Source organism: Myiozetetes cayanensis, unplaced genomic scaffold (genome assembly GCF_022539395.1).
Source record: "Myiozetetes cayanensis isolate MyiCay16 unplaced genomic scaffold, myiCay2020 scf19, whole genome shotgun sequence".
NCBI classification, from domain to species: domain Eukaryota; kingdom Metazoa; phylum Chordata; class Aves; order Passeriformes; family Tyrannidae; genus Myiozetetes; species Myiozetetes cayanensis.
Window position 1 is genome coordinate 13873436 of NW_026087400.1, and position 22891 is coordinate 13896326.

The 22891-nt window shown below is 54.6% G+C and overlaps 2 protein-coding genes across 5 annotated transcripts in view; both read right to left on the reverse strand.

The window, feature by feature from the left end:
* Window positions 1–3316, reverse strand: SLA2 (Src like adaptor 2). The gene is made up of 8 exons (XM_050313738.1): window positions 3214–3316; window positions 2632–2801; window positions 2439–2538; window positions 2222–2308; window positions 1813–1916; window positions 1149–1298; window positions 882–1005; window positions 1–782 (listed from the first exon to the last, which is right to left on the reverse strand). Exons 2-8 carry the CDS (start codon window positions 2717–2719, stop codon window positions 635–637), a joined length of 801 nt encoding a protein of 266 aa, XP_050169695.1. The 5' UTR covers window positions 2720–2801; window positions 3214–3316; the 3' UTR covers window positions 1–634.
* A 3327-nt stretch (window positions 3317–6643) lies between these two features.
* Window positions 6644–22891, reverse strand: part of NDRG3 (NDRG family member 3) — a 56908-nt gene continuing 40660 nt past the window's right edge. For 2 of the 4 annotated variants that reach the window (XM_050313735.1, XM_050313734.1), the window contains 13 exons: window positions 18257–18362; window positions 17485–17605; window positions 16978–17040; window positions 16595–16655; window positions 15406–15492; window positions 14814–14870; window positions 13579–13682; window positions 13124–13189; window positions 12622–12673; window positions 11304–11351; window positions 10480–10657; window positions 8660–8698; window positions 6644–8157 (listed from right to left, as the gene is read on the reverse strand). In XM_050313735.1, the coding sequence (XP_050169692.1) occupies window positions 7979–8157; window positions 8660–8698; window positions 10480–10657; window positions 11304–11351; window positions 12622–12673; window positions 13124–13189; window positions 13579–13682; window positions 14814–14870; window positions 15406–15492; window positions 16595–16655; window positions 16978–17040; window positions 17485–17605; window positions 18257–18362 (1161 nt within the window). In that variant the 3' untranslated portion in view covers window positions 6644–7978. The remainder of the gene's footprint in view (window positions 8158–8659; window positions 8699–10479; window positions 10658–11303; window positions 11352–12621; window positions 12674–13123; window positions 13190–13578; window positions 13683–14813; window positions 14871–15405; window positions 15493–16594; window positions 16656–16977; window positions 17041–17484; window positions 17606–18256; window positions 18363–22891) is intronic. The other 2 variants (XM_050313736.1, XM_050313737.1) reach the window with 2 other exon arrangements.

Consider the following 22891-nt stretch of genomic DNA (forward strand, 5'->3'; position numbering starts at 1 on the left):
ATTGAGACATTACAGATGGTTATTGCTGCATGTCCAGCAGGATCCTGTTTTATGGAACTTAAAATCCATCTGTTAAAAGGTTTAAAAATCAGCTGCTTTGAGCAGAGTCAGAGGCTGCTGGTCCCAGCAAGCAGATCACCGAGTTATGTGGGGTGAGAGCATGAGGGTCTGTGGCTGCTGCTGCTGCTCACAGGCCCTTCCTACACAGGCACCCACACCCAAAAACATTTGAGCATGAACTTGAGGGGTCTGATGGGGTTGGGCTGCTCCTCCACCCGGGCCAGGATTCAGCTTGGGCATTTACATCCCCTCTCTGCAGATCCCAGGAGCATCCTGTGGCAGCCTGTGGGGCAGGCAGGGCTCCTTCTCTGTGCAGCCCCTGCCTCCTCCTCCTCCTCCTCCCATGGGCTCTGGGTGCTCAAACATCCCCTTCCAAAGTGCCCGGCCTGGGGCAGGGTGGGCCCTCGGGCAGCCCCTTCCTCCAGTGCTGGTGCCTGGCCCCACCTTGGTCGTGGCTGTCTGGGGCCCCCCAGCTCCCCAGCACCGAGGGGCTGCTGACTGGGGCTGAAAGCAAGTGAAGGCTGAGCTGCGGCATGGGTGTCCAGCATAAGCTGTGGCCAGCTGGGGCCTGTCCTCAGCTCTGCTTTGCCCCTTTCCCTGCGAGGTCTGGCTCAGGGTTGTCGGTCTCCGAGAGGAGCAGGTAGGAGCTGATGGCTTCCCGCAGGCCCAGGCTGAAGGGAGAGTCCTCCTGGGGGGATGCGGTCTCCGAGAGCAGGAGGGAGCTGCTCGGGGCAGATGGGGCGGTCAGCAGGCACCCCACCCCGAGCTCCCGGGGCTGGCAGGGCCGTGGGGAGCCCCAGCTCCTGCCCTGCGCTCCTCACCTGTCGATCTCGTCCCAGTGCAGCGATGGGTTCTTGACAAGGGGCGGTGTTGGAGCCGGGGCCGCCCTCATCCCGTCCGTGGAGCAGGGCTGGCTGAGGGGGCAGCACAGCCCCTCGCTGAACTCTGGGCACGGAGGCATCAGCATCAGCAACCCCCAACCCCGGGGGCTCCTGAGCTGGGGGGGGAGCGGCTGCCACCTTTTCCCCCTCGCCCCTTCAGGGCCCAGGGCATCCCCCCCAGGGTGCGGGGGGCTGGTGGGGCGTTACCAGAGTAGTGATCCACCAAGCTGTGCAGGCTGGGGAAGGTGAGCCCGGGGGAGATGTAGATCCAGCCGTTCTCCAGCCGGTGGATGCGGTAGTGAGTCACCGAGGCGCAGGCAGCGCGTTCCCCGCGGCGCAGCGACAGAGAATAGCAGCCTGCGGGCCAAGGACTCGCGGCTGGGCTGCCCGGGGCACCCACCCCTCCCACTCCTGCGGGGGCTCTGCCGTCACACAAGCGGTGCCGCCCTTCCCCTCATGGAGCTCTGCAGCCCCCTGCCAGCCCCGTGCCACGAGGACCTCCAAACCAACCCGGGGGAGGGGGGAGGGCTGGGACTTCAGCTGTCCTCGGTGCCTCAGCCATCTGCACCACAGCACCCGCAGGGTCTCCCCACAGGGTCCCCTCAGGTGTGGTGGGGCCCCGTTTCATTTTGTGGGCTGAGCTTTATCACTTCCCTGCGTAACCCAAAGCTGTAGGAAGCTGGTGGTGGTTTGTTCTTTTGAGGCCCCGTGGCAGGGGCTCAGCACAAAGCGGGAGAGCAGCAACAGCGAGGAGCGGCCCCGCGGGGAGGGGCATTGCCAGCAGGTGTGAGCAGGGGTTCCCTCTCCCTGCTCCTTGGCAGCCCGCGGGGGAGGCCTGGGAGGGTACAGGAGCCGGCCCGAGGGCTCTCACCTCGCCTGGTCTGGCTCTCCCGGATCAGGAAGGACCCGCTGTGGTTGCCCGGACGGAGCAGGAGCTCCTCCGCCTTCTGCCGACTGACGCCCTCGTACAGCCACCTGTGCGGGCAGGCGCGCTGGCAGAGCCTCCCCCAGGGCCGGGCGGGACCCCCAGGGCCCGGTGGGACCCCCAGGGCTCAGCCCGCCCCGCCGGGGCAGGGGGACAGCCCGGGGGGACACCGCAGCACATGTCCCAGGGACACTGCAGCACACTGGGCCACCTCCCCAGCCTCAGCCCTGCTCCACGGCCCCGGGGCAGACACGGGGCGGGAGGTCCTGGCGCCGTGGCCGGGGTTCGACCTTGGCTCTGCGGTGGGGCTGAGTCCCCGGGACCTTCCCTGGGACAGACCCTTCCCAGCATTTACCCGTGCCTGATCTTGGCCACGCAGCTGCTGGGGACGTGGCACTCCTTGCCAGACACCTCGGACACCACCAGCCACCAGTCCCCGTCCCTGTGGGGAAGAGGGATGACCCTCCTGTGGGCTGAGGCTGCAGGCTGCGGGGAGACCCGCAGGGTGGGTGCCACCAGCGTGGCCCCACGGGCTGGACGCTGGTCAGTCGTCACTTGGTGCGGGGACTTACTCGGAGAGGATGCGGAGCCGCTCCCCCATCCTCAGGACAGCGGCCACCCCCGCGCCGGAGGGGAAGTCACAAAGGGCCAGGGCCTGGAAAGCGCTGGGGGCTGCAGGGAGGGTGAGAGGGCTCAGTTTCCCCGGCTGGGGCGGGAGGACCCGGCACGAGGTGGGGCTTGGCCCAGTAGCTGCTGGGCACTCACCTGCCTGAGCCGGCAGCGGGGGCTGCGTGGTGTCAGCAGATGCCGATGGGATGCTTAGTGGCTTCTCCCGGCCGGGCAGATTCCCCATCCCTGGGGTTCAGCCCCTGGGCTGCTCCGTCCGGGAGGGATCGAGGGCTCAGGCTCATGGGTCAGCATCCCCCTCCCGTGTCCTGGGCAGGGCATTTCCGTGGGGTGACGCCAGCACGGTCCAGGGCAGGGCTTTGGGCTGGCAGCTCCCAGGGGAGCCCTTCGAGGAAACCACCCTCCCACCACCACCACAGATGGGATGGGATATCTGGGGACTGCCCAGGACAGGGCATCTGCAGCCTCATGGGGGACAGTCCCCGGCCAGGCTCACTCTCTGCATGCTGCCATCTCATCCCAGCCCTGTCCCCCAGGGGCTGGGGCACCTATCCCAATGCCCCAAGCTGCTGGTCCCCAGGGGGATTCAGGGAAAACACCCCTTGACCACGGAGAGGTGCAGTTGGAGCTGTGTGTGACCCAGATACACCCCAGGCTGAGCTCCCCTCCTTCCCTGCCCTGACTCTGTTCCTGCCCTAGCAAGAGGTGAACTCCACCTACCTGCCTTCCACTGCTGTTGCCATTATTTGGGTGCCGTCAGACCCGAGCAGCTCTGCCCTCCCTGCATGGTGGAGCCTCGGGACACCAGGGTGCACGGGGACCCTCTGGCACAGTGGGTAACAATCGCTGCCCCTGCCAGAGCCCTTGGTTCCCCCTCAGCCCGCTCCAGGGCTGGGTGTGGGGTCCCAGCTGGGGCTGCTCCCGGCGGTGCTGCCGTGAGGGCTCTGAGGTGCTGGGGCTGCGGTTGCTGCTTCCTGTGACGTGCACGCACTAGAGCGGGTTTCTCCTTTTCACTCAGTCACAGGTCGCTCAACTGAGCTCCTTGGGGCCCTCGGTATGGGCAGCAGGCCCAGGAAAATCCATGTGGGCACTCAAGGCGCTGGGATTTGTGGGTGAGCAAGGTGGAGGGATGGGCAGCACATGAGAGGGGCAGCACATGAGAGCGGCAGCAGAGCTGACACAGGAATTGTAGGCTGAGGCTGGAAATGCTCCATTCCCAGGGTGGTCTTAGTGAAGGGGGGGATGTCCCAGGGTGCCTCCTCACTTGCAGCAGCACCAGGGCCATGTCCTGCCCTCAGTGGGTGGGTGGTGCTGGATGTGCTGGGTGGGGGGGGATGGTTGGGATGTTCAGGGGCATCCCAACCTAACCTAACCCTAACCCTTGTCGGACAGCACTGCCCCAGAGCCAGCACTGCCCTACAACCAGCACTGCCCACTGTGCCCCCCCCGGCTGGGTTATGGGTGACAGCCCCACCTCTGCCCCATCCCCACTCTCAGCCCATCCAGGCCCAGCAGCTGCTGCTGGTGTGGGACCATTCACTGCCCAATTCATTGCCCAGACTGTGGGTGTGGACCATTCACCTCTCAAAGCACACACTGGTGGCTCAGCCAGCACCACCTCTGCTGCCCCCAGGCCCAACTCCCGCTGTCAGGACCCTCTGATGCACACAAACATCCACCCCCCCCCAATCCTGCCCTGAGGAAGGTCCTTGGGATTTGTTCTCAGCAGCTCCTGAGCTCATGGCCCAGCTGTGCAGTGTGGACAGTGTGTCCCCACCATTTCCTGCCCTGTCCCCGCTGTGGGAACAGATACTCGGCAGCCTCCTGCCACAGCTGCACCTCCTGCTGCTGCCTCTGCTGAAACCTCAGAGTTTCTGGTCAGCTGTAACTGCCTTGACAGTGTGAAATGCACTCGGGTTCAACAGGGCTTCTGGCCCCTGTGCTGCTGTTGGGGTTCAGGACCCTGCTCAGGCCTGCCCTGAGCTCGGGCAGGGCTGTTTTGCAGGGGGTTGATTATGCTTGGGAGAAGATTCCATAGCTCTTGGACTGGTGGTGCAGCACTACTGGGGTCCTCTGGGATGTGGGGGACAACCCTCGGTGAGCCATGACCTGCTCCCCCCCACCTCCAAACCCTGCTCTGGGCCCAGGGCTGGAAAATAAAATGGGACCCCAAGTTCCCATCCCCAGCTTGAAGTGGAAAAAGTGGCTTTCTGGTAGCACACAGATTTCTGGGTCAGCACAGCCCCCCCAGCACCTGAGGCCCTGCAGCCCCAAGGCAGAAACCTCAACACGTGGCTGCAAGTCACACTTTTCCAGCAGTGACCCAGAGCTGAGCTCAGCCAGACTCACTGCTGGAGGAGACACCAATACAGAAATTTGGCATCTCGGGCTGGACACGCCACTGAATGAACTTGCCCCAAGGTTTTAAGCAATTGGGAATTCAGTCCTAAGGGAATGGGAGCATGGGAAAGTGCTGGCTCCCTCTGCCTGCCCTTCCCTGGCTCAGCTCCCTCCGCTGGGGCATCCCAGCTCCCAACAGCAGAAAGAGATCAGGGAAACACTCTACCATTTTACAGGGACTTACTCCAACCTCCCTGCTGCCCCTCAAGGGGAGGGAATGCACATCCATGCCCTGCAGCCAGTGGCATCCAGCTCACACCCCAGCAGCCAGGTGGGTTCAGGACGCCAGCCCAGGGAAGGCTGTCCTGAGCTCAAGCTCTTTGCCTGGATTTGATGTTGTTCATGCTGCCCAGGAAACAACACTGCCCTTTACTAAACTCATTTCTCACCTTGTATTTTGCTTTGATTTTTTGCCTTTTTAGCAGGAAAAGCACTTGCTTATGTAAAACAAAGTTTACTTTTCCCAGTTATCCTTGGGTAATAAAATCTATGGCAACCATCACTAGAGATCTTGCCTTGCTTCTTCCTGTGAACCACCATGGCAACAGCACTCCCTGCTAAATCACTCCTCTTCCAAATTGCTAAAATCTCACCTCTGTATTAAACTGGGCTCCTGGTGCAGGAGCAACCTGGAGCTTGGTGCTCTCCTGCTCCACATCTTCAGGAACAGCACTCTCTGAGCTAGCACCTGTCCCTGCTGCAGGATCATTTCCTCTGACTCATTTCCCTGTCATTTAAACATTGGGTTTCCTTTCTTTGGGGCTGTATTTCCATACAGGAACTGGAGACAGGACAGTTCCTGGGTGCAGCCCGCTGGCATTAGATTCCAGTGCTGCACCTACACCGGCTCCTCTCCTGCACATGGTGCCTCACCCAGAGGTGCTGAACTCCCACTGTGCTGGGGGCCAGGTCTCTTTGGTCTCCTGTCTCAGATTCAAATGTCTGTTTGTGCTCATCCCTTTGTACTGCCACTACTCCTTCATTGCTACAATTGTCCAGCGTTTCCCATTTCTCAGCTGTCACTCAGTGTGCACTTCAGAAGAACACTTTGTCTCATTCCTGCAATGACCTCCCCCAAATGCCACAGACTGTCCAGGCAGGATCAGGATCCCAGCCCACAGCACGACAGCAAGACTGGGACTAACCTGTGCCCAGCACTGTAACCCTGTTCCAGCCCTGTGGATGGATGTAATCCATCTCCATGGATTACAGTGACACCTGACAGCGGGAGCAGAAGCTGGGTCTGGAAAGCAGCAGGGGAGGAATGAGCTGTGTTACACGCCAGGCTGCTGCCCATCCCCTCCCTGTGCCTGGCTGTGGGGCAGATGTGCCAACAGCCATCCCACTGCCACCCAAACTGCCCTCTGCAATGGCAGTGGCCTTGTCACAGGTCTGAGGTTAACTCTGTGTCACACTGGTGGAACGTGCAGAGAGCACTGCCCCAGGGAGGGCAGGTGGCTCCCAGCACTGCCTGTGGGGAGGTGGTTCTTGCCTGTGTAGCAGCAAACATGCTGTTTTTTCTCCATTCTGGACGTTTCTAGGTGCCTTTTGCTAGAGGCCAGTTCTCTCCAGCACCCCTGGACAGCCTCTGCCAGGGGCCACAGAGCCACCAAACACATTGTCCTAGTGCAGAGGTGCCCAGTCCTGTCCCTGCCATGAGGAAGAGTTTGCCACTTGCTGCAGGAGACACCCAGACTGACAAACCCAGAGGGGTGCAGGTTGCCAAGAGAAACACGAGGAGCACACGGGATAACAATGAAACTCAGTTAGTTATAGCTTTATTCAATAACTGGTACAAAGTTCCCTTCAGGCAGAGCCTCCCCGTCCCATTCCCTACCTGAAATGGAGCAGAACGTGAGTGTGACCCTGGGAGGAACTGGCTCCCAGAGGGTCAGGGCTGCTGAGCAGTGAGGAAAGGATGTTTTGCTCATCCATCAAGACCTGCAGCACCCTGACCACTCATCCCTTTTCTTCCATTAACACCAGACCCTGGCAAGCAGCAGGCATCTGCTGTCCACCCTCCGTGACCCGGCCAGGTGTAAAAAGGCAGCAAAATTGTGAGTCCCACAAAGACAGTAACTAGTACCTGCTCACCTTTCTGACCTGACTCACAGGAATGTGTCAGTGCTGGTTGTCACATTCCTGCCCTCAGCTAACTGCACCCTGTGCAGACCCTGCCTGGGCAGCAGCAGTGGGAGGCAGAGCTGGCAGTGCAGGAGATTCCGGGATCTCCACCTGGCAAGAGGCCCTGCTTCCTATTTCACAACCTGCTCAAGGTAAAGATTCACCTGTGCCAGGGTAGAACAGTGACCACGTGTCACTGCATCCTGCCCTTCTGCCAGGTCAGCAGAGGGTTGTGGAGATGGTCAGGGAGCCAGGGCTGCTGGAGTTTAATCCCTTGTACTTGGTTAATAGTGCACCTTGTTAGTGGAATTTTACAGGTAAATTGCTTTGCTCTTTCAGGAGGCTCAGGTAAGAAATCACTCTGCTCCTTCTTAACACACACAGAGATGAGATCAAGACAGTATTCCTGACCATTTGTTTTTCTCATGGCTGCCTGGCATGTGGGAACACACAGACCTTCCAGTGGGCTCTCTGCACCCCAGGCACAGCTCCACACAGAGCCCTGCCTGCTCCGACACCTGGCGAGCCACACCCTCGTGGTCTTGCTTTCCCACGTCCCACTGATGCCATACCAACTGCACCACAAGGGTCCTTTAGCAGAAGCACAACTAGAAAGCAATTCTAAACCTCACAAAGCCACAGAAATTATATTTAAATGAAGAGGGGAGACAACGGCTGTCATCTGGATTGATACACAGCACAGACAGGAGATGGCATCAGCATGTACAGTAACGGGACGTACTAAGACTGCGAAATGTCGACGAGTTTTAAAGAGGCTCTGATGCCAAGGGAATACAGAAAGGATCAAAGTAATGCCAAGTACAGACTACCGAGGTGGTTGCTCGGATGGGCATGCACAGGTTAGAGAGAACAGTTAATGCCATGTTGGACGAAATGCTAGATTCTGAGTGGGTTCAGTGGGGCAAGTGGAGCTGTCTAAATCCAGAAGAGGGGCTCCTGCCTAACAGGATACTTCCATGGTTTGAGGTGCAGCCTGGAGGTCAATTCCATCTGGGGTCCCAGCACTTCCTTCCCCGTGGGTGCTGGCATGAGAGCGGCTGCGGCTGCTCTCGCCGGAGCCCACGCTGGACGAGGAGTGGCTGCGGGAGCGCATCAGCCGGGTCATGCTGGCAGCTGGCACTGCAAGAGAGAGCACAGGCACTCAGACCACGGGCAGCCCCTGGAGCCAGGGCCACAGGCACTGGGGGGTGTCACCGGGTAAGCACAGAAAGAGCTGTACCCTTCGTGAGGAAGAAAACTCACTCTTCACCGCCAAAATTAAGTCTTTGCACGTCTAAAGCAAGATGTTTAAGGCCCAATTTCAAAAGGTCCAAGGTGAGCCAATGCCAGCAGTGTAACTAATCATTTGCAAGTGCAGTCACGGCCAGTGTCTGTGCAAACCAAGGCAGCTGTGGCACGGGTGACCTTTTGAAAGTCAGTCTCGTCACTCCAGAAAACCACGGAGCTGAAGTCATGCAACAATCAACAAAATACAAATGAAAGGTTGGAAACCCATGGCACACACATGGTACAACGACCAGCCCACCCACGGCAGGACATGCTGAGACAGAGCAAAGCACCCGGAGAACAGTTCCACCCAGCACACAGAGCGGGGCCGAGGAGGACGCACGGTTGGAGGTACCTGACTCAGTGCTTAGGTGGCTGAGCTGCACATAAGGGACTGGAAACAACATGAGACAGGAGAGGGACGAATACAGGAAAGAGCCAATTAGTTGCGGCGTGTGAGTAGTGGCTGCACTGCTCCTGGGACCCCCAGACTCCTTTCCTTCTGCTCCCCACTCACACACTGCTGAGAGCTCCCAGGATTTGGGAGAACAGCTGCTGATGAGCCCCTCAGGGAGACACTGAGCTCACCCAAAAACCCATCGGGGCAGATGTCTGCAAAGCCCTTGGCTGAAAATCACAACGTACCTGATGACATTAACTCCCCACTGCACACCCCACACCTTCTCAACAGAGATGTTTCCCTGTGTAACTCCAGATAGGGGACAGACACCTGTGTCTTTGGGATGACAGAATCAGATTCCTGCTAAAAGCCTCCTGCAAGGCGTTACCTTCTACCTGCAGTGTCAGCACAGGAAGGTCCAGCTGCTTCAGCCAATTTACAGCAGGCACAGCTGTTGGAGAACTGGTTTCTGCATTTCTAGCAGTGCCCAGCTGTGATTTGCTTCTTCCTTGTTCCCCCCAGGAGAGATGGCCTTGCTGACCGCGCTCCCCAGTGGCCCCCAGTCTTGCCCACCAAAGTTGGGAAAACTATTCTGGGATGAGCCACTACTTCTGGAAGGAGAAAATTGCCCCCGTCCTTCCTCAGAGCTGCACATCCTCTTGCTAAGAGAGCTGACCCCCAAAGGGATGCTGAAGTCCTTCTGACGACAGCACTTGCTAACACCAGAACACAAGAGACATGAATGTTGAAACGCTCTCAGGTTGTGAGGGATCCTCCTCACACAGCACTTTGCTCTGCAGGATCAGGCTCCTCTGGCCAGCCTTGGAGAACATCACTGTCCTACACACACCTTAACTCTGAGGAAAAGCACAGAGCCTTCTGCTGAGCCCTGACCATGGTGTGGCAAAGAGCTGCTGGCTGTGTGGAGAGCACTGCGAGTGGCACAGCTGCCCCGGTGGCCACGCTGAGTGGTCAGCCAGTCACACAAACCAACTCCTTCTCTAGGTCCAGCTTTTGAAGCTTCAGCATCCACAGAAGGGAGCTCCTGGCCCCAGCAGGTGAGACAGGGCTGCTGTGGTGCACGGAGAAGCCCTTCTGCTGACATCCCCCAGTAGAAAAGCCCTTCCTGGAGATAAAGAAGCCCTTCTCCATTCCCCCAGGAGCACCAAGGGAGAGAGCTGAGCAGTTGTTAGCATGACACACTCAGGAGACAGTGTCTTCTGCCCCCAATCACAGGGAGGAAGCCAGAGGGCAGGGCATGCACTGGCTCAAAGCACAGCTCTCTCTGAGCTCCCTGGGTGTCTCAGAAGTCACCCAGCTCCCTGCTCAGCCATCAGGGGGATTCCTTCCAGGGTATTGCTTATCCCTGGTGAGAGTCTGAGAGAAGCAGGAGTGTCTGAGGAGAAAGGGAAGAGCCCTCATGTACCTGTCCCAGCTGTGGGGCTGCAATGCTGCCTCCCTCCCCTTAGAGAAGGTATGCACAGGAGAGCTCTGTTCTTGGGAACACACTGTTCTGGACTGGCACAAAGACACACTTACAAGGTTTTACCAACACCAGCAACCAAAAAGGAGTCACCAACACATGTCAGGGAACGACACTGGTTTGCTAAGGTTTGTCAGCACACTAGTTGATTTTCCAGCGTGGATGATCTCCTGGCAACCACACTAGCTCAGGGGTAGGGACACAGATGCCAGTGGGCTTGGATGGACCAAAAAGGCTGAGTTCCCTTCATGACAACCCCGTTCCAAACCACAAAACTGTGTTTGCCACTTACTGTAGCCCATTCCCTGCACAAAGTACTTGAAGGCTTCAGTCAGCTTGCCGGGCTGTGGAAACAGAGAGAGTGGCTTTAGTGCTAGCAGAACAGAGGGCTCTGTACCACCCAAGAGCCATGGGAGAGCCACGGTGTGTCTCACCTGAACCACCTGGGGCAAGCCCCCGCAGTCGGCCATCTGCAGGAGGAAACAAAAGGCAGGGTGAGCTGTCCTTCCCACCCCAGGAGGACAACCCCACACCACACCAGCCCTGCCCACCCCCAGTGCTGAGAGCACCAGGCTGCGGCTTCTATCACCTCACCTCTACAGCTGGATGGGTGACACACCTTTTGGGACCTGCTGCTGAGGGAATCCCGCTCCTTGGAGGCCGTGCTACCAAGCGATCTCAGGCCACTCTGCAGCAGGCCAGAAGTGACCTCCACTGCCACTGCCACTGCCACTGCTCCCTCAGCCCCTCTGCCCCAACCTGCTGCTTTGTACTTGATGCAGCAGCTGCCTGGCACACTGCAGGGCACGGGGGAGGGTGGGAGGGCTGGGAAAGGGGTGTTGTTGCTGCAGAACACGGGGTGAAGGCAGGGCACCTCTGCTAACTCTCAGCAGGCCTTCCCTGCCAGTTAAGGTGGCTGAAAAGCAGGGATGTGGGGACTCCCTGACAAACTCCTCCCTCCCAGCTCTGGCTCCATGGAGGAGAAAACACAGCCCTCAATGACTGTCTACAAACTTCTTAAAGCCAAATGCATGGAAAGCAAAAACCTAAGCAGAGCTGGGGTCAGCAAAAACAGTGCCTTTGTGCAGGTTGGAATGATTCTGGAGTGGCACTTGCCTTCAGAAGGGTTGTTTTGGTTGGGTCAAGACGTGAATTGCATTCCACCTAGAAGAAAAGGAGACAGGGACATGGTATCACACAGAAAACTTGAACAGTAAAGTGTAAAGTGCAGGGCAGCTGCACCAGAGGCAGTGGCTGTCTTCAGCAATGGGAGTTTGTCTGGGGCCAGGAAGGACTGAGCAAGAAAGCAGAGAGCCTGTAGGAAGAGAACAATGAATAAAAGATCCAGGGAGGAATGGCAGGTGTTCCATCCAAGGGACCTTGTGATTGCAGTCCTGACTTCAAGTGAAATCTCCCTCTGCTTTTGCAATGCCCCATGAAACCCTGAAGGGAAGGAGACTTCGGTGCCGCATGAGGGACATCACTTAGTCCCCTGGCCAGACAAGGAGGCCATGGCCTCTGTAAGGCTGCTGCAAAGAGGGAATAGGTGGGGGGCCTATAGGGAAAGCAATCTCAGCAGGGGGGGTTATCATGGATTGGGAACCTGGGCAGCCAGACAGGCATGCCAAGATGCAGAAGACCTTACGCTGTACCCATGCTGTGGCCAGGAAGCAGTGGGAATCCTCAGGGATAGTATCCTAGCAAAGTCAAGACTTGCAGACTTTGTTCAGACTTCCAGATCAAACAGGCTGATGAAAAGGCAATAGGCCATAGCCAGAAAATGCCCTCCCTCCATGCACATCTCCTAGGTCCAAGCTACTGCTTCAAGAGAGTCCTACACTCTTCCAAGGTTTTAGACAACTGCTTCTGTTCACAGCCCCCTGGTCTCCCCATGATCACCGGCTGCCAGGGAGGAGCAATGTGTGCCACAACCACACTGCACTGGGCCATGCCCCATTCATAGCTGTGCTGGGAGGAAAGAGGGTTATGGGTGTCTGCAGAGGACCACAGGAGGGAGATGCTTCTAAGTGCTGCCTTCCCAACGATGCAGTGCTTTAACAGAGCTTATGGGACTCCACACCACAGGAACTGGAATCACACTGGGTATTTTTAATCCCCAGGTAGCCTCAGTGTAACTGCAAGAGATTCATGACTCAAACCAAACTGCAGGCAAAGGACACACACTCCAGAACAGGGTCCTCTGCATCATGTGTCGAGTAAGGTGCTCATTCAGATCCTGTCATCCTCAGCTTGGAGTTGCTCCGAGGGCCATTCAGTCTCCTGAGTCTCAGCTCTCCCATGAGGAGCTGAGGGACTAGAAAAGAGCTTGGGACAGAGCCACTGTCTGTGACTAATTCTGGGTAAGGTGAGAGCCCCGCAGTGCTCAGTGACGTGTGGGTTAATGTCACGAGAGGAAAGCATTCACGGTACGTACCACTGCTTCCACTGCAGGCGAGTTGTCACCAACCACGAGCAAGGCAGGGCACCTGGTCAGAAACCAAAACAGATGTGTTACAGTGTATCAAAGGGACTCCTGAGAAGGCTGAGCTCTCTGAACCAACAGCCTCATGAAAAGTTAACACAGAAGAGGCTCTGCAGAGCCTCTGCCTGCCAGCACACCTTGGCATTTTGTTGCACCAAAACATTCTCCAGGGCCTGCACACGCATCCACACTGTCCCCTCTGCACACACCACCGGCACTGCTGCTGCTGCTCACGTGTGCTCCGACCCTGCCTTCTGCAGAATCTCAGCGTGGTCTTAATGAGAGGGCTCCCAGTCACCTCTGTGCCCCATTGCAGGTGACAGTCCTGCACCACAGCCCAGGACTGTCCTAGACAGTCTTCCCAGCGCTTGGGTTTGATGGGGTTCTTGCTGAGAAAGCAACAGCATCTTTTCTGCTGTCAGTAACTTTAACAGGCTGATCCAGAGCAACTTACTTGAGTGTTTTTGCAGTTGTTTCATTGACACCAACAACCGGTCTCTCAATTTCCAGGTCTTTACGACTGAAAGATAAAACACAACAATTCTCCATCAAATCTGCAGAGGAAACTGGTTATTGTGGGAGCACACAAAATCCAACCATGAGTGCTGGCTCAGCACACCAGGCATCACTCCCTGTGTCATGCCATGAGCAAGAACCCCAGCAGCCATCCCCAGAAAATAGGAGCCATGCTCTCATGGCATGCTGTGTGCCCAGAGATGATCTACTGAGGTGTGACAGGGTCTGTGGGCAGACACGAGGGCTGGGCTTGGCTCAGGATAACAGCTGAACACCAGGCTTAGGACAAAGGTTCCCCTGATATAATGTCCAGTAGGGTAATACATATGGCAGCACACCTACTGAGCAGGGAAGCTATGGGAGCACTCTGTCAGGCAAAAAGGTATCCTGTACCTGTTGTATGAGGTGAGGAACAGCTGAAGGTTATCTTGGTTAATGTCCTGTGCGATATGAAGCCTGTATGTTTGGATTAGATCTAGATTTGCCTGCAGTTCCTCCTGTACAAAAGCAGAAGAATTGAAAGACAGGAAAAAATATTTTTCACAAGTAAAGAAACAATAGTCATAAAAACACTGAAGCACTGAAGTGTCTCCATACACATCATTCCCTGTGAGTAGTGACACAGAGGGCAGCAGCTCCAGAGTGCACCAGTACCCAGGAGACATGTGTGACATGCCTGGCACCTGCCATGCTTTGGTAATGTGATCACGGTTTTACAACTGGCAGCACCCAACTGCTGCAAGAGCACAGAAATCCTGAGATGGGGTAAGTTAACTCCCAAGCCTTGGTAATGCTTGCACAGATACAAATCATGATGGGTTAGGAAGGTCTTCCGCTTATGCTTAATGTTCAAGAAGCAAAGCTTTATAGGTAGGCAACAAGACTGGGGCCAAAGGAAAGTTCAATCCCAACACCCAGTTCTAGGAAGAAACTGCATTCCTAGAGAGACAGAGCAGGGAATGCAAGGAATTTACATACAGCAAAGGGGCCTGAAGCCAGAACGTGCCCTGAGCAGGAGGAAGGTGTGTTGGAGAAGGAAGCACTCCTTCCAGGGTTGATGATGAGCAGGAGGGCTCCAGATCAGGAACTGATCTGCTGTGTGTCATACACAGTGTGCACGAGGCACAGGCCCTGCCATTGCCCAGTGGGAGGGAGACAGCTAATTGCTGTATCCAAAGTTTTCAGGAGGGGCTGGTTTGCCTCTGCTGAAACTGAGGGGGAAGATGAAGAGTAGAATGCAGCAGCTCAACATCTGGACACGTACTAGATACCACTGTCAGATCCAGCTGATCTGTGCTCTACCCAAACTCCAAAGGCTTCCATGCTGGCTACAGAGAACTGGTTGCCACTTGTTTCTGCAGGCAGTGGCTGGGGACCACAAGGAGTTGTACCACCAGTGTGTGGGACACCACTGCCTTAACGTGCCCGGAGACAGTGAGGGAAGGAGTGAGGACGTGTGTGCTCCCCGCAGCGTGCAAACCCCACTGTGAGCCTGACACGAGAGAAGATGGTACTACCTGTGGCAACCCTTAGCTGATGGAGCAGAGCTATTTGGGAGCAGCTCCATACCTAAGTTAGAGCTCCATGTACAGTTGCATGGGTGACATTAACACCTGCCGGGTACTTACATGGCCAAAGTGATGCGCCAAGACAATATCCACTATGTTGGTTGTCCAGCCTGAAAACTGAAGAGTGACTGTGAATGAGGAGGAGGGAGAGTAACTGGGAAATACAGTTTCATTACACATTGCAAAGCAGCTCCTCAGAGTGAAGAAAATAACAAACTATTCAAGTGATAGAAGATACAAATGCCCCAAGTTTTGGATGGGCATGCAAAGTTTCAAATAAACATGTGCACACACAACATAGCTCTCCAGAAACCTGGAACCTTAAATAGCTGCAAGGGGCCAGAATCTCATTCAGTCTCAGTCAAATGAAGCCTGCAAGCAAGAGTACTACATCAGAGGAAAGCTGAGTGCTTTAGAGCCACTCATCTCCAAGCAGTTTATCTGCATCTCTTGTTCACATATGATCACACCCACCCCTGCTCTACGGCCGAGCCCATACTACACCCAGACTGAAGATGCAGCAGGGACAGAAACGAGATCTTACAGTTCTTGCCAGAAATGGACAAATTCCTGTATTCTGTCTTTTTTCTTACTCTACACGCTGCTCATTAAGTGCTGTGGAGAGCAGATGTGTGGGGAAGCAGAATCTCACCTTGGATGCTGCCCAGTCAATCCATCCCTTTGCACATGGATCAACATTAATAAGAACCAGTCCCTCCACCAGGTCGGGGTGGCTGAGCTGTGGGGAGAGAGCACAGGCACACTCAGAAGGATCATTCAGCCCACACGGGGAAAATGGCTGGTACAGCAGCTGGAAAGCTTCTTGCAAAAGGTGTAGGACAGTGAAAGGCAGACAAAGTGGGGAGCTCCTCTGTGCCAGGCAGCCATTGGCTCCAGCCAGACTGCACTCCATTCAGTCAGGCTGAAATTCTATGGAGCTCTCCTGCTCCACTGTACAGACTGCTGAAGCAGAAGGAAACACCTCTGTGCTCAGCAGGACACTCCACAGCCCAGGAAGCAGGGCAAGGGCTTCGTCCACTTCACTGTGCTGAGCACAAAGGCTGATTTGCAACGAGCTCCTCTTTAGCAGGGCTGAAAACTACACGATACAGAAGGCAAGGAACAGCCAAACACCAGTGCCTCACACTGCCCCAGGCTCAGCCCTGGCTGGAGGGAATGGGAAGCAGAAACCTTTGTGTAGGAGGGGCAGCTGCCCAGTGCAGGGGCTTTAAGAAACAATAATGGCCTAATAATTGACAACTCTCTGCACTCAACAACCTAAAGCAAATTATACTGAAAATATCAGATTTCTGGGTTTTTTTAACACTATCTCTGAAAGACTTAGGCAAACTCCTGGGCTGTTAAACGATGCCCACTGATTTCACATAAACACTACACTAGAGAGAAAGGTGTAAGCAGGTACTAAGATAAAGGCACTTTTGTCTAAGGGTGGAGTATAAAATCTGCTTCCTTCCAGTGACAAAGCACATTCCTCATCAGCACTGGTTTGCAGTACATCACATTAGCTCTCTGGTGTCACAAACACTGGACACAACACACAGTAATGCAGCCAGTCTCTGTGAAGACTCAAGGCTGGCTATTCCTAGCAGTCAGAATGGGCTCTGATGACTCAAAGGCATCACACTGCAGTCTTTCCACGCCTGGCATAGTTTCAGAGTAACCTTGACTGCTCCAACATAACCAGCTGGCCGAGGCAGGTCTCCCAGGCTCCCTGCAGCCCTGCTGTAATTACTGACTGCTCCTCTGCCCCTGCCCCACACACTGTTTGATCAGGGAGGACCACAGCTCACCTGAGTCACGAGCAATGAAGAGATACTTACTGCACACCTGCTGAGGACATAAGCACCAGCTCCCAGGCCAATCCCAATGAAGCTTTTCAGGCTGAAATACAGGCATTTCACAATCAACAAGACTAACTTAGCTCAGCTGAAGCATCCCTAGTGGCAAAGCCTTTCCCCTCTCTGCATCCAGCTGTGCACTTATGGCTCGTTTTCAAAACGACCCAGCAATGATGCAGCAGCCTTAAATTGCTTCAGGCAGCAGTGTTCCCAGCACAGCACCAGACAGGGGCACACTGCTTGGGAGATGCTCAGGCCTCTTGGGACACCTCAGTGAGCACTTCAGACATGGCAAGCAGAGGCACAGGTACGTGCTGGAAGGGCTGTATCCAGCTGGCTCACCCCTTTTCCTTTCAGAGACTTACTTCAGGTGTGTCAGGACAGCAGGTAACATTTCAGCCAGTTCATCCATACTGGGATACTGGTACCTGAAAACCAAGAGAGAATCTCCAAACACAGCTCGACAGAGATTACCTTCCCGTTCTACCCAAGGTAGGAACATCTGACAGGCACATGCACAGGTTATTAATTTGCAATGATACTGTGTGTTCCAGTCAACTGGGTGGATCTCATCCCTCAGAACAAGACTAACAGAGCTGTGGTCTTTTTGGCAGGATGGACAGATGAAATGCCGGCTCGACTGCAGTCTGCTGAGCTCATGCTCAGACAGCTGGTACCAGACTCACCACTAGTGAGGGCTGTACCCATGTCTTAGTAATTAGAAAGTTCCCTGGTTGCCCCTTGGGAAGCCCCCTCATCTTGCCATTTCCTCTGCTCCTGAGAGCTGCCTCCCACTACGCTCAGCCTGGCGGTCCCAGCTGGTGCAAACTGGGTGCCACTTCAGTCCAGACTGAACAACACGGGGCTCTTACCCAGAGGGGAACGGGGGGGCTCCTTCCTGCTGGCCTGGTGCATCCACATGGCACACAGCAAAGTGCTGGGTGATCTCCTGCATGTCTTCGAAGTTAAAGAATGCGTTGAAACAGGATTTGTCTGCAACAACAATAAAATGAAATGAGACGTTTCCTGAAGCTGTATTGCAATCCACCCTGCAAACACACGGCACACACCTGCAGGAGCTCAAACCCCCCCAGCCCACGGGGCAGTGGGTGCTGGATGCTGTGTACTGCTGTGCCTCAAAACTGCAACCCAGCAGCAAGTCCCAGCCAAGGAACTGCCACGACTGGAGGGCAGACAAACAGCCCAGAAAGTAGGGCCTTGTTCCTGGTCCTCACAGTACCCACGGAGGAGCACCTGTGCAAATGTAACAGCACGTGCTGGGTGGGAAGACACGTCCAAAGAGAACTGAGTCTGCCAGAACATTACACACTTCTGCAGCATCACAGAAGGGACTTGCTCACCTGCCCAGCACCCAGGGAAAGGAGGCCCTATCACACAGTGCAACAAGTCAGCCAGAGCATTACAGTGTGTTGGGTGGACCTATTTCCACCTTTCCACCTTGGCCCTACCTTTCAAGGGCTGTTGGAATGGACAGACCATGCCACATGCTCTCTCTCTCCTGCAGACCTTTATCTTTTCACCCTGGAATGACCTCAGCTCCAGGTCAGGCCTGCTGCTCCCACATTTCAAAGCAAATACCACAAACAATCACGTTTTCAAGGTCCTGGGAATGCAAGGGCTTACGGTTGAGGCCAATGTCATGGTATGTGAGGATGACAGGTCTGTTCCCCTTGGGTGTGCCCCGCATGGTGACATGAACCACTCCGAAAGCTGTCTCAATGTCATGTTCCTGCAGAGAGAGAAGGAGGAGTCTCAGTGTTATGTGTGCTGCCTGCACCACAGGGGAACCCAACTGAAGGCCAGCAGCAAGGGCCTCACCCCCACTTTAACACTGCTCTCCTACCCACAGTACATGTGCTTTTGCAACCACAGAACGGTTTGGTTTGGAAGGCACCTTAAACACCATCTCATTCCACCTCCTGGCCACATGCAGGGACACCTTCCACAAGATCAGGTTGCTCCAAGACCTGGCCAATCCGCAACCCTCCCAAATCTATCTGTCCAGTTCCTCTGTACAAGCACTGCCCAAAGCAGGTTGCTTTTGTTCAGATGTGCGAAGGGTCCGGGCCTGCATCCTCCCATGACAAGATCTCATTTCAGTGGCTTTCAGTGATGTTGCTGCACTGCAGCAGATGCTGGGTGTAACCTGCAGCTGTGTCTTGGGCCTCATGGCAGGAGGAATGCAGCTCCACTTCCACAGCCAAGCCTGCATTCCCCAGCTGGCAAACCTCTCTCCAACACACCAGCGCTCAAGTCTCTTGCCAGTGAGCTCCCCAACCCACCCCCTTGGCACCATCCTGTCCATGGGCAGGCTGATGGCAGGGGACAATGCCCAAGAGGCTGGCAGCCTCTGGGGACCATGTACCAGGGTGTCTGGGAAACAGCACAACACAGAGCAGGCAAATGGGACAGTAAAGGCACCCAGGCTCTGCAGATCCCATCGCTGCCTGCCTGTGAGGCTGCTCCCATCCACGTGGGAGTGGCAGCTTCTCCTTTCAACAGCAGCAAAAATGAAAGATCCAGACCCACACATATCTGTTCTCCCAGGCTGCCTGTCTACTGCAGCCCCACTTTGGACATTGGCCAAGACCCTCAGCTCTTGCCCATGCTGCTGCATTAGTGTTTGCTGACCTGTGCCCCAGGGAAGGCTGAGAACTGCACCTCAACCAAACACTTTCTTCCATGATTCCAGGTATGATAATGTGACACTGAGTCACCCCAGGTGCCTCTGGCAGCTAGCACTGATATGGAAGGTTATGCAGGTTTCCAACTGGGCATCAGTGCAGCAGTTTCACAACCTGTTTCATGATTAATTGCCAGCCAAGCCATGTGTCTTTTCCCAAATATCAAGGGCTTTTTGTGTCAGGCTCGTGTCAGACAGCAAGAGGAGCACGAGGCCTCCTGGTACCTCTTCAGTATCTGCCCAGTGCAGCAACAAGCCACAGCCTCATAATGACAAACACAGAAGTGCCCACAGCATTGTCCAAGTTGAACTAAAATAGCTGCAAACACAGTGAGACAAACACTGATCTGGGATAACTATGGACTTTGGAAAACCTGTGGAGACGGCAGGGAGGCTGGGTACACAACATCATCTTTAGGTCCCTTCTCTCATCTACAGAAATCAAAGGAGAGACTTGCTCTGATTTATAGACACTATAAAAAGCACCAATTACTTTCTTGATATTAAAACAGCATCTGCTTAGGAAAAAGCCTCATGGTTCACCCTAAAGTAAGGATATTATATCTGAAAAATATGTTCTACTAGTATACACAAAGTATGTGAAATCTGGTTTTGAAACAGTATTTTCCAATACCCTGAAAGTCATTAAACCAAATACAGGACTGGGGAGAGTACCTGGCTTGCAGTACATCAGAAATCCACTTCACTCCCTTTTTCTGGGCTCTCTGAAGGCTAGTTGTGGGCCAGACTGATTTAGTTCTTGCAGTGAAAGACCTTCCTTCCTCCAGCTGTGCTTCTTTCCAAGGGCTCCAAAGCCTCCCCACTTCCCCCAGAAGTGTGACAACAGGAGGAAGCTGGTACAGCTAAATCCCCTCAGGTAGTCTGAAGCCTCCTTGAGCTTGGCTTTGAAGGATTTGTGAAGACACCTCTGAATGGGGCTGGGTTTTACCTGCATGCAGCTGTTGCACTGTTGCAGAAGCTGGAGTACCTACTGACAGAGCAGCAGGGACCTCTCTGCAGGTGAGGTTACCCAGCCTGATGCTCACACAGCTCCCTTTTCCTTGGGAGGGGGCAGTGGGGGGCAGGACAGGACTCATCTGTGTGTGTAAATTGAGCGTGTGTCCACGCGGCAGGAGTGCCTGCCCTCATGGCAAGGCTGCACAAGGCAGCCCAGGGCACAGCCTCTGCTTCCTGACCCCCAGAACACCCCCAGCTCTGCCCCTTGGCCTTGTCTCGGCTCTCAGGGCTGCTCTGCTGAGCTGGGCAAAGCCCCAGCCTGGACAGCCACAGCACTGGCCCCAGTTTAGGGCTCTCCAAGCCTGCAGGTGTTAACAAGTCCTTTAAAAATGAAGTGGCAACTTTTGGAGAAGGAGAGGTGACTGGCAGTGCTGGTGGTCGGAATGGTGAAACAGTGAACTCACGGAAGAGCCCAGTGAGTGCCAAAGCAACCGGAGCTGGCAACCCTCATCTGCACTTCCCCATGCCCTGAGCTCACCAGGCCTGGACTGCCAGTAAAAGCAGGTCTGCCTGCCAGCTCTGGCACTTGCTGGGCTCTTCCATAAGCAGCTTTAACTCACTGAGCTGGCAGGGAACTATCCAGTTGCCCTTTTCTTTTCTTTTTTTCTTTTTTTTTTTAATCTTTGTTAGACTTCTGCCAGGTCAGTGAGTTAAGAAGCTCACAGAGAGATCTGGCAAATGCTGGTTGTGGCTCAGAGCCCAAGGGGAGTGCAGGGGTGGCAGAAGAAATAACCCTGCCCTGAGCACGAGGCCGGTTAAACTGACTCACAGCTCATGGAGCTTCACCTGCAGGGGACGAGGGAGGCTCCACAGGCACCAGCAAAAGGTCAGCTATCAAACAGAAGCACAACACCTAAACTGAGGCAACAGCGAGAAAAGCATAGAAAGCAACAACAGAGCTGGTGACATTTCAAAAAGTCTGCAATTCAGTCTTTTCTGGAATTACACTCCAACTCACTGCTCAGGTCACACATGCTTTCACTGGGTGAGCTCCAGGACAAGGTGCTAGAAACAGAAACACCCACTGCACTTCAGAGCCTCTGTCCCACTGCAGCACCCTGCACTTCTGTTTTCTGAAGCTGAACTTGGGTCTCAGCTCTCTAGTGGGGAAGGAGGAGAGTTTCCTTGAGCTAATAATTAATCCTTGCTCTCCTGCTTACTTTGACATTGCTAACTGTGTAAACTGCAATTGGGGAAATGAGACAGTTTGCCCCACTGGGCACCAGCCCAATCTGCAATCTGAAGGGGACTCCCCTGGCTACTCCTTCAGTCACATTAGTGATTCCAATACAGGGAATGTCCACTGAAGATGGAAGCAACATGAGAAATCCCATCTTTGAGAAATCCCATCTTTAAAAAATTCCAGCAAGCAAAACTTTAAAAAGTTTAAGATGCTAAATCTGCAAACTTCTTACTCTGCCCTGTACAGTAACAATGCCTCAGACTGGGAGTGCTTAAGATTATTTCTTATTTCTCTTGCTAGTTTCCAGGCAAGGTGGAAATCCTCCTTCTGGGAATCAGCTTCCCTCCTCTGGTTAAAGCATTTTACTTTTTAAAGGCTTTTCTCAAGCTCTATAAAGGAAGTAGCAGCCACTACAATGGAGATAAGGGTTTCTACCTCCACTTTTTAAACTACCTATCAGCTATCATGCTGATATCTTTTTCAAGATTATCTGGAGAGATAAGACTGAGTTTCACCCCCAGCTTCCCTAGGGGGCAATCAGTAGGGAATGTCAGTTTTTCCAGTGAACTCCATTTGCTCTGAAACTCTGCCCTGTAGCTTTAGGGCTTTTGTCTCAACCTCCGATTGCAAAGGACAAAATCATTTTCAGATGTCACACAATTAGAGCACACATGAGTCCCCTGTCACTGCTTCTCTCCACAACAGCTCTGCCACGTATCAAAGCCACAGGACAGCACGAGACAGAGGCTGAAAAAAGAGCCTAGGTATCACACTTTAGATGACAGCGAGGGTCTCTACACTTAGAAGGCACAACTGCTACCTTGAACTGTCGTCTCCCCCCCAAGTTATTATTTTGTTACATTATTACTGGCTTACTACTCTCCCACACATGGAGCAGGATAACCCAGTTAGAGCAGGCACCAGAGCTCTCAGTGGGACAACAGCAGCTTGGCTGGCTGCATTCTGTGTCCCTGCCAAACACGTTTTCTTCACATCTTTCTCGCAGACACCCTTCCCAGCCCCCCAGTGAGGTGGCCCTGCCTGTGTCACTGCCTCCATAACCACTGCCTGACTCCAAACACCAACTCTGCATGTTTCCACCTGGGATTTCCCCATTGCTCATACAGAGCTGTTGAGCTGGAAAATACCAGACATCCAGACTCTGGCATGCTTGGTTTCTTTGTAGCCTCTGCTCAGGCCAGCTTTGACACATTGCATCAGTGTAGCTCCAACAGAGACTCAAGGGTTGTTCCCTTGCAGCTGTGGAACTCCAGCTGCTGTCTGAACACTGAGCTGGTCTAGGGCAGGGAAGCAGTGAAAGGAGAAGGTACGTGGAAAACATGGCCAGGAGACAGCCAAATTTTTACAAACCTGC

Coding starts and splice junctions, on each gene's coding strand:
- SLA2 (XM_050313738.1), bottom strand. CDS start 2,719: ATGGGGAATCTGCCCGGCCGGGAGAAGCCACTAAGCATCCCATCGGCA. Junction 1,917..2,221: donor GTGGCCAAGATCAGGCACGG/GTAAATGCTGGG, acceptor CTGCCCGCACAG/GTGGCTGTACGAGGGCGTCA. Junction 1,006..1,148: donor CTTGGTGGATCACTACTCTG/GTAACGCCCCAC, acceptor CTCCGTGCCCAG/AGTTCAGCGAGGGGCTGTGC.